Raw genomic sequence first — 17,090 nt, 5'->3', positions numbered from 1 at the left:
CAAATTCAGGACTATACACTTGACAGATTCTTTGTATCACTTGCAAAGGTTCCAGGAACAGGTCAAAAGATTGACTGTAAAACTGGTTTACCTCCCTATTGTGTGGCACTTGACTGTTTAAGATAAACACTTACCTCATCATATAGGCGAGAACATATGATGTTACTGTACTTCCAGAACTCTGCCCAGAAGTCTGAGAAGGATTCCACCGACCACTGGTATAAGTCATCGTAGTTGGCTAGAAGTAATAGATATCTGTTAGTGTTATGTGGAGAATTACAGGAATTTAGGCAAACTACAATAAGGGATATCCCAGATAAAGAAAATTTGTGGCTAAAAAAACCAGCAAGATAAAACCGATCACACAGGATAGATCACTTCTGCTCAAGGCAAGCGACTATGGCATCAACAGAAATAGTCTACCTGAACAGATGGCATCATTTCACCTGACTGTGTTACAAGCCATTTGCCACCACAGAGATAGGAGCCTTTAATAACTCCATGCAACATTTACCCCCCTTCCCCCACCAGTGAAACTGAAGATTAGACAGCAGGATGGAGTCCTGCTTGCTGACACTTCCACTCCCTATCATATCATCAACATGATGCTTTCATACAGCAAAAGATAAACAATTCTTCCTGACAAAAGACATTTGCTGTATGGTTCTAGTCTGGGACCAAAGACCTCCAATAGCATGATAAAATGGAGATTAGATGCACTCGTTATCTAACTAATATCAACAGCACTGTTAAAGGAAGCATGCATTATTCCTCAATAAACAAGGGGTCTGACAGATTGCAGCTTACCTTTTCATGCTAAAACAGCATGAATGCGGTAAAACAAGATGTTTACTAGGCAGATACTAAAACCATGACCTGGCATCAAGAACATGGAAATGAGCAGTTTAAGTCTTACATGACTACAAGACAGGTGAAGTTACCCGAGGAATGCATACCAAAACCCCACAATTCAAACTAAATACTGAAACTCAGTCTGTACAGCAGTTCTAGGTACAACTGAAGCCGATTCCTCATCATCAGCTTGAAAGGGACATTCCCAAGTCATGTCCATGCTGTCTGAAGCTGTGCCAACAGCCACATTAAATATGAATATCTGCCATCAGTGACAGCAGTAACAGTTTTCTGCTCTGCCAACTGTGTTCCCTATTTGATGCTTTCAGCTAAAGCACCTGAAGTCATTTTCTCCAATTATCTTTGGTTTGTCATCCTGTTATCCAGCTGATTGCTTCAGAAGTTATCTTTGCAACCTCTTCCTACAAGGAGGACATCCTCCAGCTTTACAAGAGAAAAAACATTCAAAACCATCACTACACTGTTACTCACACTTGATCACTACAGCCGTTTCCCTGCCCAGTCTGTCCCTTCCACATCTTATTCCACTCAGTCTTTTCCATCATTGTGAGATTACTCCCTAGGTATTACTGACATAGTAGAAGCAAAGGCAAGGACTCTTCTCCATAACCTAGCTTTTGCCTACATACTGCATCAACCTCAGCCTCCCACATACCCTTTTTTACACTCCACCCAAGTCACTCTTCACTATTCCAAACACTGCACATCAGCTGGTGTGGGGATAAGATTTTACCAAAAGAAAGTTCAAGCTTCCATCTCCTCCTTCAAAAACCAGTTGTACAGCATGCTCTGAATCATTTGATAAATGCAAAAAGCTACAAATCACACTGATTTGTTTTTTTACAATATGAAGAGTTTATTCTGTCTTGTCTATACAGTTTGTCCCCAAATGAGCTTTAGCATGCAAGCCCTTCAGGGCACAGGCCTGGTATTCAGCAGTTAAATATTGCACCTTGTTACTACATTTTCAGGGTGGGGCAGAGCCATGCTGTTTAAAGGGTTATATTGCCCTTAGCTCTCCTCAGTCAGTCCACATCTTGATGTTACATAAAGAATCCATTCTTAGATGCTGAATAGCACACAGACCAATGAACATCAGTTCAGAGCTAATGGAAGTTGACAAAGGTTTCTATATATGCGCAGGAATCCACTTTGGATGCAGATAGCCACTTCAAAATGGGGTGAAAAGAGTTCTAGTTGTTACAGCCATAAACACGGGCAGCCCATCTGGAACTGCATTCCATCTTGATCATATGAGTACCAGTTAGATGACATTTCTACCCAGGAGTTAGCTAAAATCCTTTAGTAACTTGCTTCCTAAGCAGCAGGAGAGTTAGACACTATAGGTTTGTGTTCAAATGGGAAATCCCCCAGCAGTCAAAATAGTGACCTGCCTGCCTACATAGCAAGTTCCCAATCAAGGTACACAATTGTTTTCCAGACATGAACTGCTAAAAGCACTAGATATATTGCTACTACTCCAGAATGTCTCTGCTTGTACCACAGACACATTTATACTGGACAGGCAAACTTGTCAGGCTATTTGCCAAAACTATTCCCTCCATCCCCCATCAGACAAATTATTACAGGAAAACTACACAAGCAACCTGGCCCCCAAATACTTAGGGAGAACAGGCAGCATAAAACAAGCTAGTAAGAACTGGAGAGTTTGACCCCCACATGCACTTAAGCCCAACGGGTTCAAGATGTGAATCAGCTCACACACCCAGCACCACTGACTCCGGATACCCTGGAGACAGCACCTGCAGTTAGCAGTCATTGAAGAAACAGAACAATCTGGGTTGAAAAACACCTCTAGAGGTCCAACCCCTTACTCAAAGCAGGGCTAAATTCAAAGTTGATAGGTTGTTTTCAAGTCAAAGCACTGCATACCTATTCACAGCTATATAGGTATTTCTAAACAAGCACAAATCAGAGCTTGAAGTTCAAGAGCTTGGGCAGACGCACAGCAAAAAACCTTAGCGTCCATCACTGAACCAAATTATACATCACCTTTCACGTCCCAGCATACTTAGAAATTACAGACATACTCTTCACAAACAAGGATGAGGATGCAAGCACAGCCTTCACTCAAACCTCACACACGTATGTTGTTAAAGCACCATATTAAGGCTTACCTTAACCTCACAGCCATGATGGCAGTGATCCCTCCTTCCCACATCCCCTTAAAACATTAAGTCCCTTCAGTATTGCTACTGGCCCCAGGAAATCCCTGCAAGCAGGACCTCAGCTACACACACACGAGCAGACAGGAGCACACAGCAGGTACCAGTGCCGACGCTGCCTGGGCTGACAGCCAGCAGCAGCACCGGTAACAGATAAGGCTGTTTGCATTTCCCATCAGCACGCACCCTCGCTCTAAGCCAGATGCTGCACCGGAGGCCTCTGCATGAGGCACAAGCAGAGCATCCCACTCGCAGCCTGGACCACCTTGCCCCCTCCTGCCTCCGGGGTGCGGGGGGGTGTCCAGGCACCCCACGGGCACCTTGCCCCCCTTCTCTGGGGTAGGGACAGACGGACGGCCCGCAGCCCTGCCGCGGACCCGCGGTAAGGCCAGCCCCGGGGAAGCCGAGCCCCGCCGGCCCCCCCAGCCCGAGCACGGCCCCGAGCAAAGCCAGAGGGCCTCCCCGCCCGGGCGCTGCCCGCCCGCCCCCGCCCGCCGCTCACCCAGGCGGAGCCCGCAGCTGCTGGCCACGGCGGCGCGGAACCGGTCCATGTGGGTGTTGCGCTTCGTGTCAGGCTCCCACATCACCTGCGACTCCATGATCTCGGGCTCCCGGGACATGGCGGCGGCGGCAGCAGCAGCGGCAGCAGCAAACGAGCGGAGCGAGCGAGCAACCGTCCCTCCCGCGGAGGCGCCAACGCCGCACCAGGTTACCGCCGCCCCTCAGCCCTGACTGCGGGGCCCCTCCTCCGGGCGCACACTTTAAGGGCCGCCGAGCCCCTCCCATCCCTCACGAGCCGCCTCCCTCCGTAACCTTCCGCCGGAGAGAAAAGAGTGCGGGGCGCTGCGCCCCGCCCCCGCCCGCCGAGGGGGCGCCGAGCACGGCGGGGCGCCGAGGCGCAGCTCCGCCACCGCCCCAGCGGTCCCCGGCCCGGAGAGCGGGGGCGGCGGGGGAAGGGGGGTCATCCCCCTCCGGCTCCCTCAGGAGAGGCGGGGGGAGGAGGCGCGATCGGTGCGGAATGAATGGGCGGCAGGCGCGGCTGGCGCCCGGCCACGGCACGGCCGAGCCGGGGACGGCGGCGAGGCCCCTCACGGCGACAGGGCCGGGCCGCTCCCTGACGGGGGTCTCGGCGGTCCCTCACCTCAGGCGGCAGCGACCCCCCCCCCCCCCCCCGGGGTCCCTCCCGGCAAGTGACCGCGTCCCGTCCCCGCCTCCTCTCCCCCCGTCCCCGGGGCAGCCCCGACCCAGCGGTCTCCACCCTGACAGAAACCCCGCGGCGGGACTTTGTTTAACCACCGGGTTGTGACAGGATTAAACGGCAGATCCCGCCCGTGCGCCCGCGGCGGCGTGTGTCGTGCGGGCCCTGCGGCGTCGGGGCCATCTGCCGCCCGCGGAGGCCGGTCAGGGCACGGCCGACGGGCCGCCCCGCCGGGCGCTCCGGAGAGCGGAGACCCGCCGCTTGGGTCCCCGCCACCGCTAAAGGTCATCGAACGCCGTGTCGGCACCGGGGAGGAGCTGTCGCTTCGCGCTTCTCAAGGCACCTCTGCAAAATTACCGCCGAGAGAGAGAGGTCTGAAGAAGTCCCCGCTGACAAATGTCTTTGACCCAATAATGAGGCAAGAAACACATTTCTCCATAGCCTCGCTATCCCAGTTACGCTTTTGTAACGCTCTCTGCCTACGTTATCTTGCACCTTGGATTAAACTCGATCGCCTCTCTCCGTCCAAAATGTGAGGTCTTCCCCTTACTGACGATCGCTATGTCGCAACGGCCGACTTCAGCCAAGAAGCGGTGGTAACGAAGTACTTGGTAACAACGCGCAAGGCACTGTGTATGTATGCTGCTTATGTAACTGTTACTTTTGGGGTCATGATTTCCCTTCTAATTCGTAGAAGCCTCGAAAAATACAAATTTGATGGTGAATTGTACAGGCATACAGTGTAAATGTAAAAGTAAAATACATGTAGTAGATAGTAGTATACTTGCTATAAATTTCATTTAGATTTTTGTGCTACTGGACTACAACTACTTTATTAGATTTGCAGGCCATGGCAACATGATTTGAATAATCCTGCAGTTTTTATTCACCTCAAGAAAGACCTTACATACAGTGTATTTTTAAGTACCTCTCTCCAGACCCTAGCGGACCTGGAGAGGCTGGGGCTGGAATCAGGACACATTATCTGATTTTATGCTCCTCCCTCGCCTTGGCAGCGGCACTCGGAGAGGTCAGCGGAGGTGTGAAACCCGCGGCACAGTCACCCTGCCAAGGCCCCGAGGTACAGGAGGGACACAAGGACGCGTGCTCCGGTGAACGGGCCCCGGCTGTTTCACCCTTTCAGCTGGGCTTGGGAGCCACAGCCTGTGGTGGAGAAAAACTATCTAGAAACTCCATCTCTGCATGCCCATGGAAGAGATAACTTTTGGGTTTTGCCCTTCGGGTTGTGAAGACATTTATTGTGCTAACAGAGTGTTAACCAGCGCAGATACATACTGGCTTGGGACACAAAGTCTTGGGGTGCAGCTGTCAGGGTCAGGTTTTACAAGGGTATTGCGTCCCACCCGCACCACAGCCCTCTGCGAGGGATCTCCAGGGCAGCCCTAGCCCTCTGCATCTGTCTACCCCCAACTGATTTACAGTCTGTCCCGCGTTGGGGTGTAAAGGTGAGCTACTGGTCAGGTTTTCTACAGTTCTCCGAGAATTACACCTGATGCAAATACCTGGTGAACCTGTCACTGCCGGTGTTATGCGCTCCCCGCGAGTACTGGAAGCAAACCTGTCATTTCCTATTTTTACCTCACTTTTGTTTCATCCAGCCGGACTCTGAGGCCGCCCCCCGCCCCCCATCCCTGCCCCGAGGGAGTCACTGACCCGACGCTTCCCGCCGTCCCCGCGCCCAGGAGGCCGCCAGCCGCCACCGCCCCTCAGGCGGCGTGGGACCGGGCGGCCCCACGCTGCGGACGGATCCCGCGCGGCGCACGGCGGCAGCGACGCCGGCGCGCCTGATTGGCTGCCACGCGCCTGGCCCCACATCAGCCCAGAGCCCGCTCTCCTCACGGCTAGGCTGACGAGGGAAGAGCTGACACCACGAAGAACCAATTGGCGCAGAGGTTTCTCAAACCCTCTTCTCTGTCGACCAATGAGCGATCGGAAGAGGAGGAGGTGTGCCCAATCGGAGGAGAGCTCTCATCCTGCCCGGCAGGAGGGGGTGGGGTCCCTCCGTGATTCCCCTCAGCGCTGAGGCGAGACCGGAGCGGCACGTCGGCGATGCCGGTATTGCCCGTTTTAAGCTAAAAAAGCAGCAGCAAACCAGCAGCCTTCCTCCACCCAAAGCGGCCTGTGCATCTAAAAAGAAAATGCGTAGCCAAATCGCCTGAGAAGGGACCCAAAAATCCTCTCGCTGAGCTGAAAAAGGCGTAGTTTAAAATGTACTGACCCACTTACTGTTCAAGGAGGAAGGGGTGCACTGGGAATTCGGTAATAAAACTTGGGCTTTTAGGAAAGCCTGACAGAGCTCATTTATTAACAGCAGTTTCACTATTGCATCCTTACTTGGAGTGAGGTATGCTTCCGTGTGCCTTGCCCTCATTCCAGTTTGCCTTATCCAAGCTGGTTTTTCCTTCTTTCAAAAGTGACTTTGGAAAAGTGGGAAGAGAAAGAAGGAAAATTAAACAAGCCTTTACTGAGAAAATGGGCATTAACAGGACTGCAGTGACTACTAACCATAGTTTGGAGACTAGATTAGGATACCTGGAGGAAAATAGCCTGAATACGATTAACTGGGATTGACCATTTTCAAATCTTTTTAAGCCGTGCTTTATACCTACTAATAGTAATAATAGGTTAAAAATTAAATCATGTTTTCTGCTTTAGATTAGATTAGAGGCCCGTCAAAAGATGCTTCAGAACCGATTAGCAGTAATAACGATGATGATGGCACTACATCATTTGTGGTGTATGAGGTAACTAATCTGCAGTCAGCTTGAAATTAAAATGAGTGATGAAATGCATGGACCTGTAAGATAAAGGTTTCGTAACCATACCTCACGGCAATCTGTGCAGTATGCTGAGGCCTGACCATGATCCATTGATCCAACACCTGGATTAGGAAATCTAAAGATTTTGGAAAGTTTTAAAAGAATCCTATATTCAGAGTGGCAACCAGCTGGTTACGAGTCTGTATAAGAATAAGAAACTTCTGGCTTATTTGACATCCATGACCTCTGCAATCTCTACATGGTGTCAGGAGGACAAGTAACCAGAATCAAAATCAAAAGCATTTGCAGAAAGGGAAGAAGAAAGAAAAGGAAAAGGAAAAGAGAAAGAGAAAAAGAAAAAGAAAAGCAGCAGTGACACATTGCAAGAAAAGCCTCACAGAGCTAGCAGCAAAACATAAAGAGAAAAGGGCTAAAATGACAAAAGGTCATAAAGCCATCAGCTGTGACAAGTTGAGGCTGTGAGATTAAGTAAAGACAGAAAAATAAAGGTCAGTGAGGTTAAGGACTGGTCCACAGTAACACCGGTTGTCTTTCTTTAAGGCTATGCCATTTTTTTCAGCATCAAAATTATTTTAGAAGAGAACCCTATGATCTGCTAAAACTTTGACACCTAGAAGACCCCAATTTATTCTAAACACTGTTCAGACTGTTGTCAAATCCCTATATCTGAGTAAGACATCTTACGCAGTTTCTGGTACAGATCAGGAAACAGAGAAGTACACTTATGCTTCTTCTGTGCAGTAAGACCCCCATCAGAGGACCTTTCTGGAAACCTCACAGTTGTCCTAATTAAAAAGTTCAATGTGGTTGAGATCAGTATTTCATGCCATGATGCAATGTATTCTTTGAGCAGACATGATTTCATTTATTTAAACGAGAAGGGTGAAATACTGTGTAATTTCATAAGAGCTGTGGAATTGGAGAGATGAATGTACCTGAAACGGGCTCATTGAGACAGGTCAGGAAATCAATTAAATACCAGGGAAGATTCCCAAATTATCCTCACCGCATATGAAGGACAACCCTGAGCGCAGGCTTCCAAAGGCAGCCACTAAAATAGGCCTCTGAGAATGGATGGAAAGAAACAACAAGCACTTTGCTGAAGTGATTTTGAGGGGATCCCACAATGTAAACTTGCGTAGAGAAATAAGAACGTCCCCAAATTCGCAGAAACAAGACCCATCGGACCAGAAGCAGCACAAGGGGACCCAGAAAAGGCCATGCCAAATGGAAGCAAATCGAAGAATTATAACTGGCACAGAAAACAACACTCATGACAGTTAATTACATTACTGTCATATTTTGGTACTGCAAGGTTCTTTACATGCAAGATATGCCCCAAAGCGGACACTTTACTGTGTGCTGGGAGTCTAGGCACAGCATGACACTGAGGGCAGATAACAAAAAACCTCGTAAGAACCTCAAAAATACCTGTCATCAATTAGCAGCCCCTTTTTGGAAGAGTATGAGATAGATTTCAGAATATACACAGGTAATAACATATCAGCAATTTCAAGACCACCTTAAAAGAGAATGAAAGCCCCATTTATAAATATATAAAGAATCTATATCCTACTGAAATCAAGTAAGATCCTAAGCACCTTCCTGGATTTGGCCTTTCAGGGCCAAATATAAATAAATGCTAAAATGTCTAGGCCATTCTGCTAAATGTGAAAATAAGTGGTTTGGCCAGACTAAAACTGGGGAAAAGGCCATAGCAAAGATGTCTGTATTCTAGATGTCTACTCAGCTACTCGGCAACTGGGCTTAGGCCGAGCCATGAGGTTTAAACATCCAGGACACAGGGTATAAAATCGGAAGGAGATACTTCAAGTTATTCCAGTGACTGGGAGAGCTACAAGCTGCACTCCTGACTCTGCGGGAACTCCCCAGGAAGGGGCTGGTAAAAGCAGAGCTCTGCCTGTAATTTTCAGAGCAGAGAACCTGAACGGTGCGCAGACATGGTCATGGGCTGCCTACACCTTCCCAAGCACGAGGAGAAACTCTGGGGAGCGTGTCAGGATCCCCTGTGCCCTGAAGTTACTGTTGGGCAATTTAGCAAACATTTTCTGCCCCAGCTCACGTCATCAGTCGGTGCAGAATCTACACTACAGACCTATGGATCTGGTTTTATATTGCCACCATTGTGTTCCTATCTTGTCTAACTCAGGCTCCTGTCAACGAATGATGAACCAGAATGTGCTCTGTAGGCAATGAAGTACTTTTCTATCTCCTGGGGATTCTTACTTCACTCTGCTAACATCCTGGTTGGGTTTCACTACCCAGCAGGAGCCGATAACATTGTCTAATTTATACTTCCCAAGTGGTCTTTTGTTAGTCTTGTTAACAGGAAAAATCAACACAAAACCTGTCAGAAGAGGGAGTCGCATGATTAAGCATGCTGAATTTCGGCATATACATCTGAGTCAGAGTTTCTCAAGGGTAAAGACACGAGAGTCCTTCAGAAACCCTTGACCTAAAGTTGATAGTGTACTGAAAAGAGAGATGTCATTTTTTGACATTAAACTTCTGTATTCTCTTTGTCATTTGGGGATTGAGCCTGGGAATCTCCTCAGAGAGGGAGGGATACCCTCGCAGGAAAGGCAGCTCGCTGTATTCTCTGTAAAGATTGTAATGAGTCTCAAGAGCCCAAATACACAGCTGAATAATTTAAAAACTCTGCAGGAGAGGATCTGGGGGCCAAGAAAGTCGATCATGAGTCGGCGATGCGCCCTTGCAGCAGAGAAGCCCAACAGCATCCTGGGCTGCATTAGTAAAAGCATAGCCAGCAGGTCAAGGGATGTGATCCTTCCCCTTGGTTTGGTGCTTCCGAGACCACGTCTGGAGTAGCATGCCCAGGTTTGGGCTCCACGCTGCAAGATGGATATTGATACTGGGGCGAGTCCAGCAGAGGCCACTGAGCAGGGCGAGAGTGCCTGGAGAGGGCAAAGGCAAGACCTGACCTCTGCCTGCACCTGCCTGAGTGGAGGATACAGGGAAAACGGAGCCAGAACCTTCTCGAAGGTGCACGCTGACAGCAGGAGAGTCAACGGCCCTACACTGAGACGTGGGAAATCCTGATGAGATAGCAGGGAAAAAAAATTTTGCCAAGTGGATTATTAAATATAAAATTTAGCCTGGAATAGGCTAAATACTGTGACGGGTCAAATATTGGAAGAGGTTAAATATATCGGGATGGGTTATGGACCGGGACAAGCTAAATCCCGGGGCAGGTTGCTCGGAGGCTGGACACAGCAATAGACTTGAACAGACCTTTTTGGCTCGGGGGGGGGCTGCACAGGAAGACCTTCGGCTGCCCCATTTCAACCTAAATTCTTATTTTGTGATTTCAACAAACCCATCGCTTTAAGGGGGGGGGGGGGGGGGGGCGGTGCACTTTGGGAGTGCACCGCCCCCCCCCCGACGCCGGCGGAGTTCGCGACGCGGTCTCTAGGCGGCGCTACAATCGCGGCGCTGCCTGGCCCCGGGGCGCAGGGCGGGCGGCCATGGCGGCGGGGCGGCTGCCGGCGCTGCTGCTCCTCGCTCTGCTGCTGGGCGGCACGGCGGGACCCGGCGCTTGGGCAGCGCGGAGCCGCGGCGCCGAGAAGCAAAACAGCCTCCGCCGCGCCGCCAACGGTCTCTACCAGGGCGTCAGCGGCCTCTTCGGCGAGGACAACGTGCGGGCCCTGCAGAAGGTGAGGCGCCGGCCGCTTTCCCCCCCTCTACAAACCCTTCGCTTCCTTTCCCTTCGCGCCCTCTCCCCGCGCCGTTGCTCCCGGGGGTGACCGGGCGGTTCTGTGAGGCAGAGCCCCGCGGTTGGCCGCCCCCTCCCCGCCCCCGGCGCGGCGCTCGGTGCTGGACCGGCGGCGGCCTCGTCTCTTGTGCGAGCCCGGCTGCCGGTGAGGCGGTGGAACGGCTGGAGCGTTGCTTTGGGAAGGAAGACGGGAGGCCAGGCTTGACGTGAAGCAAACGGCAAAAAATATTAAAACCAGAAATAAAGATAATTTTAGGTGGAGGAGGCGGCCAGAGCAGACCGCTGTCGGTGAGGAGCCCTCCAACTGAAATATGGTCTGTCTGCATCAGCAGAGCATCCTGTGTTTGCGGGGCCTCATATGAACTTGCAGGAAATCAGGCATGCAGGCAGACGGATCTATGCATTCCTCTCTTCCTTCTTTCCTCGGCCAGTAGGAAGACATAATAAATACGTTTACATGCCAAAATACCTAGAATAAGGACAACCGTAATAAGTAAACTTCTGATTTGCAGAGTTAAAAAACATTTACAGAGTTACAATTTTTTCCTTAGGGACTTCAAAATAGCCTACAATTCTTGCTTAATGAATTATAAGTCTACTCATGACTAATAAGTCTCAAAGTGTGTTTAAGGAATTGAGGTGGTTTTTTTTTTAATTTTCAATTTTATTTCTCAGTTTTTCTCAAGGTTGACAGAGAGGTTTGTGAATGGGGTGGATATATTAATGGACACATTCTGGAGAATATGGACTGATTTGTTAGATGTTCTTGGAATTGATGGTAAGTGTGATGCCTGTTAACTCTTGAACTATATCAGCCTGTATCAATGTTTACAAGCATATGCCGAGTGGGAAAATAATTACATTTTATCACGCTGCATTAAACATCCATCAGTGGTATCTCTATTCACTTCACGTGGCTTTGATTTTGCTATTAGTACCTTCAAATGAGAAGACTAAAACCAGCCGTTCCGTTTCTTTATATGTATCTATAGGATGTCTATAAAACGCATTACAAGTCGTGGTTGGTTTCTTGGTATCATTGTTAAATGGATGCTCATGGCCAGACACGGTGCAGGGAAATAAAGGAGGACTGGAAGAAGGAAAGGTGCAACTGAGAGCCTTCAGAATGTAACTTTTACAAAGGAGGATCTTTAGCCTCAGTGTGAACTTCGACCTTAGGCCCTGTAGCAGTTTGTCTTCAAAGAACCTTTAGCACCTCTACCTTAAAGGAGCTAATTCAATTGCATCATTGGAGCTGAGCCAGTGATTTGAAAAAGGTCCATCCAGAAACGGAGGAACTAGCTTTACCCCTTCCTTCAGAAAACACAGCCATGATCCCGCTGCATGACCCTTTGAAGCTGTGCTTGCATTTTTGCCCTTACCGCTTTGGCGTGCACTCATTAATATTCTGTAAATTTTCCTTTGTTTTTCAGCCTCCAACTTGACTCATTATTTCAGCCCAGCCGCAATTGCCAACAATCCGACCCGTGCTCTTCTGCTGATTGGTGCCATTTTACTTGCCTATTGGTTTTTATCTCTCTTCCTTGGATTCTTCTTCTATCTCCTGCACATGCTGTTTGGTCGCTTTTTCTGGATTGCGAGGGTTGCCCTTTTCACTCTCTCGTGCGTATACATCCTCCAGAAGTATGAAGGTGACCCAGAACACGCAGTCCTGCCTCTCTGCTTTGTTGTAGCAGTCTACTTCATGACGGGGCCAGTTGGATTTTACTGGAGAAGAAACAGCAACAGCAGCCTTGAGGAGAAGATGGACCACCTTGATAGTCAGATCAGACTTCTGAACATACGTCTTTCTAGGGTGATTGAAAACCTGGACAGAGGCAGTGACCAGTGAACCAACCCCTATAGACCACTGTACACCAGCTCTAGAAAGTTCCTAAGCACTGTCTCATTCGAAGTTACAAAGCAACAAAACATCACATGGTAAAAAGTGTGCTAAGTTATAACTTTTCATCATGTGTAAGACTAATTTATCTAGATTATACACTCAGCCATTATACTTGTAGGAAAAAAAAAAAAAATTTAAAAAATTCAGCTGTATATTCAGAGAGTTTTATCCAGTACTAGAATTTTCTCAGTAGATAAACGCTTACTTTTACAAGCATTTAAAACATCTTTTGTAAAGTTTTTATAAAAAGCAAATTGAGTAGTCTTTAAAATATTGAAATTGAGCTAAACATATGCAAATTTGACACTTAAAAAGTTAAAAAGAAAAAAAAAAAATCTCAAGCTACCAAACACTTCCATTGAGAAGTAACTGCTGTGGGTCCGCATTTTTTTTCAAATTTGTGAATGTTTTTGGTTTATTGTTGGCTTATTTCATTGCCTTGAAGTTGCCTTTCATAGAGTATCAGATGAGGAATTTTCTGGTATCCAGGCCAAAAAATTCGCACCATAGCTTTTAATAGGAGGTGGGGAATAAGGGAGAAGGAAGATTTCATAAATTTGAAGTCCATAAATGCCAGTCCAGTATGAGGAATTGAGAAGTGCACGTGTGGCATTATTTCATTGCGTTTCGTCTCGAGAACTTTAATTTGGTGTCTGAAAGGAAATCTGTTTTTATAAATTGACACAAAGGGAGGAGATGTAGCCTGGCAAATTGTAATTCATATTTCATCTTCACGGTGAAGCATTTTTCAAGCATAAGCGCATAGAATAAAACATTTTTGATCTCAGGACCCACAAACTTTCTCAAAAAAGGCAGCAGTTAAAACACTTGCAAATGTATTGTTGCTTAAAGCTTTCTCAGGACCAATAAGCGGCAATAAATTATCTTCAGGAAGATCTGGATTTTTTTCTAAAATTGTAATAGTTTTGTAGGAGCTTTTTGCTTGAAGTCTGTGTCCTCGCTATATTGGGTTTTGGGGAAAGTGAGTCACCTTACGAGAAGGCTGTATTAAACAGTCACATTTCAAAGTGATGTAGGAGCTTAGAAGCAATTTTATTTTGAAGGATTCTATGTATTTGTAACCTTAGAATCAACTAGCTTGGTAGACTACTACTGGCTTTGTAAGGTTTGCTGAAATGCATCGAAACAAAGGTAACCTCAGGGAAGAAAGTCCGGTAAGTGGTTTAACTTGGTAACCTATAGCATCCAAGGGTATAAATGGGGGGAGGGAGGGGAAGCATCTAAACCACAGCGATGAGCACAGTGTCAATACCATGAGAGGTAAAATGGACCACAGCTGAAGAACTATATATTCCATAACGTCTAAACGAACAAGTAAAGAAGAAAATGCAACAAAAACTGGTCTGTGACAGGGACTGGTTAAAAAGGAAGGGGAACAAATATGAATAGGTGATCTGCGTGCTGTTGCTTCACCTGTGAGCGCCGGCTCCAGCGGGACCGGTCAGGGGCAGCTGAGCACAGCTTGGTGCTTCGGCTTCGTGTTTCGTTGGGTAGAGCTTTTGTTGGATGTGACACTTAACTGAATGTAACTGTGGGGTGAATTTATTTTTCTCTTAATGCTGAAGTTTAATACTCTTCTTAAAATGTGTGTTACTTGCCTGACCTCTTTTGGGCTGTATGTGACATTTACATGAGGGATTATTTTAAAATCCATGTTAATGGCCTTTACTCCAAACTGTGATCACTTAAGTTCAACACGGTTGAAGTTCATATGCAGTTGGCACTGTTGTAATCCATTTTAATTTTTTATGTCACCTGTAAATTCCCCTGCACCTGATTTTTCAAGAAATATACATTTAGAGTTGCAGAGTAACTGCTTTTCCTAACTTAAAATCTTTCCCATGACCAGATTAAGTACTGTGGCAACAAATAGTCCGCTTCATAAAGCTGAAAATGTAAATTACAGTATATTCCTTTTTACAGCTCATTTTCCATAGTATTACAGAGTCTTCCCTGTCAACTCAGTTTTCCCTACTGTTGTGCACAGAGGACTGGGCTAAAACACCAACCTGGAAATTAGAAATTGATGAGCAAAGCTTGTCAGGTCTTTACATGTTTTGCTAAATTTGAGGCCTGAGGACCAAAGTCTGCAAACCTTGCTCGTGTAAGCGGCTCCATCGACTTCCGTAGGACAATCTGCATGAGTCAGTTTTGCATAGATTGTATTTTATGTAATCCATATTTAATGTTGAAGTTAAAAATACTGAATCATTTATATATTAAGAGTTGTCTATGATAAAGATTTCTTTTAAAATACTATATAAAAGTTAATTTGGATTATAGTTTCTCCCTGTCTCGCTCTAATCTTTTATCTTAGTTTTGTAAAATCAGCCCTCCTATATTAATATGCTTAATTTTGATCACCCTGCTGCTTGAAAAAAAGTATTTTTATATTTACTTGCATCCCATGTATAGCAAAATGTTATGTGAAAAGCGGTATGTATAAAATTGGATATTTTTAATCAGTATTTTTCCCAGCGCTGTTTTCACATTAGTCAAAATCAGAAGTATGATTTTTTTTTTAAAAGCACAATCTAATCTTCAATATATATATATACTTTAAAAATGTTCTGTATTTTTAAACATGCACTGTAGTGAAAGCGCTTTTGGGACATGAATGTGGTATTGTACTTGATCTCTTTCAACTTTTGTAAATACCTTTTACAAATATTTTCCATACCAAGTCATCTAGTTTATCTATGGAGGTTTTTGCTCTGTTTTTTAGAACTCGTTCTCGTGACAGTGGTTGCACTGCTTTTGTGTTGCCATTGCTAGGAGCGTCTCGTACGAATTCGCAGAGATGTGCAGGTATCGAACCGGGACACAGAATCTGATGGACTTGCCCGAGTCGGTGGCAGAAATGAGAATAAAACCCAGATCTCGCAGCTCCCAGCCTTTTGCTCCGACCACTAGAAGCTTAATGGAAGGTGGGTAGCAGCATCTATGCACTCCTCTAACGTCCGCTTCCCTCGGCATCGGGCCTGGTGCGAGCTGCTCATCAAGTGGCGCGGCTTAGCTGAGGGGCAGGTGGGTGGGAGACGCAGCCCATCTGTCCTTTCCCCCTGCGGCCGCCCATCCGGAATGGTTCCCGTTTATCCACCTTCCCGTTGGCAGCGGCTGCTGCTTGAAAGAACGTCGCCTTCTGTAACCGGCCAACGTGACCCTTTAGCATGGGCTGCAGGCTGTCCGGTATCAGAAATGCTGGTAGGGTCTTGAGTGTTCTAAACTGCATACTTTAAGACCTAATATTGGAAACTACTGTAGTGTTTTCAGTACCTTCACGTTTTTGCCAAACTAACATCCGTAGCAATTTCTTTGGAAGTACATGCCTCGCCTATAGATAACTGATCTGTCGTATTTGGAATGCAATGCTTTTAAAAGTGGTATTGGGTGTCAGAGTGCAATGTATAAAATCTGGTGTAATTCAGTGCTGTACTTAATAGTGCGTCCTTCAAACTGTGATTTGCTTTTAAAGACTTGTTGCATCGTTAGTGTGGAAAATAGAACAGAGTATCAATCTTAGCTCTTTGATGGTGTAGAAGTTTTTAAGTGTGACTTGCCTCACGTACTGATCTGTATTTGGCAGCTAATGACGTAAATGACCATAAGTTCTCTTTGTCTGGGAAAATAAAAGGTTTTATCGTATCCGCATGTATTTTAAACTTTTGGATAACTCCATCGAACGGTAATGACAGCACATTTAAAAATCGATCTTTTCCTTTTAATCAGAAATGGTATTTGCTATAGTAGCACTCGTTATCGGCACTGATGTTAGTGATTCCACATCCTGTTTTGTACATCGGATTTCAAGATTATAGTGTTTAAGTTTGTACAATTGTGTTTATGTAAAAAATAACTTGGTCTGAAGAGGTGATGTATGTATACTTTTGACATATGATCTGTAGGGAAGTACTAGATTCTACTGATAATATTGTTAAGTAGTCACAAATCTATCCGACTTATTTTTTACAGAGCTATACATGCCTTTATTTATTACTTATCTGACCACCCAATCAGTGTACTCTGTAGTTAAATATTTGTAGACCGGTTTCACGAATCAACTATGGTATTGTGACAAAGCTTACAATAAATGTTTACTGAAACTTTGCACCCAGAAATGAATCGCGTTTGAGACCGGGCTTCGCCGGACGCCTCCCGGAGGGGCGTTTGGGACCCGGGCCTGGTGCCAGGCCGGGGCTGTGCGGGGCCCGACTCGCCTCTCAAACACGCGGGCGGCAACGCCGGCCCGGCCCGCCGGATCACACGGGAACGGGACCCGCCCCGGACCCGCCCCGGACCCGCCCCGGACCCGCCCCGGACCCGCCCCGGACCCGCCCCGGACCCGCCCCGG

The 17,090-nt window shown here is 47.0% G+C and overlaps 2 protein-coding genes across 4 annotated transcripts in view; one reads left to right on the top strand and one right to left on the bottom strand.

Moving 5' to 3' along the window:
* The window catches only part of AACS (acetoacetyl-CoA synthetase), a 44,131-nt gene extending 40,323 nt beyond the window's left edge, over positions 1–3,808 (bottom strand). Inside the window, exons 1-2 of the mRNA XM_030025563.2 lie at positions 3,562–3,808; positions 135–238 (exon numbers count right to left, since the gene is read on the bottom strand). Of these exons, the coding sequence (XP_029881423.1) occupies positions 135–238; positions 3,562–3,679 (222 nt within the window). The 5' untranslated portion in view covers positions 3,680–3,808. The remainder of the gene's footprint in view (positions 1–134; positions 239–3,561) is intronic.
* A 6,720-nt stretch (positions 3,809–10,528) lies between these two features.
* On the top strand, positions 10,529–16,847 carry LOC115346229 (BRI3 binding protein). Of its 3 annotated transcripts, none has more exons than XR_005933209.1 (4): positions 10,529–10,753; positions 11,488–11,590; positions 12,246–12,753; positions 15,465–16,847. XR_005933209.1 is itself a non-coding variant. In XM_030026064.2 (3 exons), exons 1-3 carry the CDS (start codon positions 10,565–10,567, stop codon positions 12,662–12,664), a joined length of 711 nt encoding a protein of 236 aa, XP_029881924.1. In that variant the 5' UTR covers positions 10,529–10,564; the 3' UTR covers positions 12,665–16,847. The 3 variants fall into 3 exon arrangements, 1 of the variants encoding a protein (XP_029881924.1); XR_005933210.1 differs by having other exon boundaries at positions 12,246–15,666; positions 15,854–16,847; XM_030026064.2 differs by having other exon boundaries at positions 12,246–16,847.
* The last annotated feature ends 243 nt before the right edge of the window (positions 16,848–17,090 follow it).

This window comes from Aquila chrysaetos, chromosome 9 (assembly GCF_900496995.4).
Source record: "Aquila chrysaetos chrysaetos chromosome 9, bAquChr1.4, whole genome shotgun sequence".
Classification (NCBI taxonomy): Eukaryota; Metazoa; Chordata; class Aves; order Accipitriformes; family Accipitridae; genus Aquila; species Aquila chrysaetos.
This window is presented reverse-complemented; position numbering and strand designations above follow the sequence as displayed.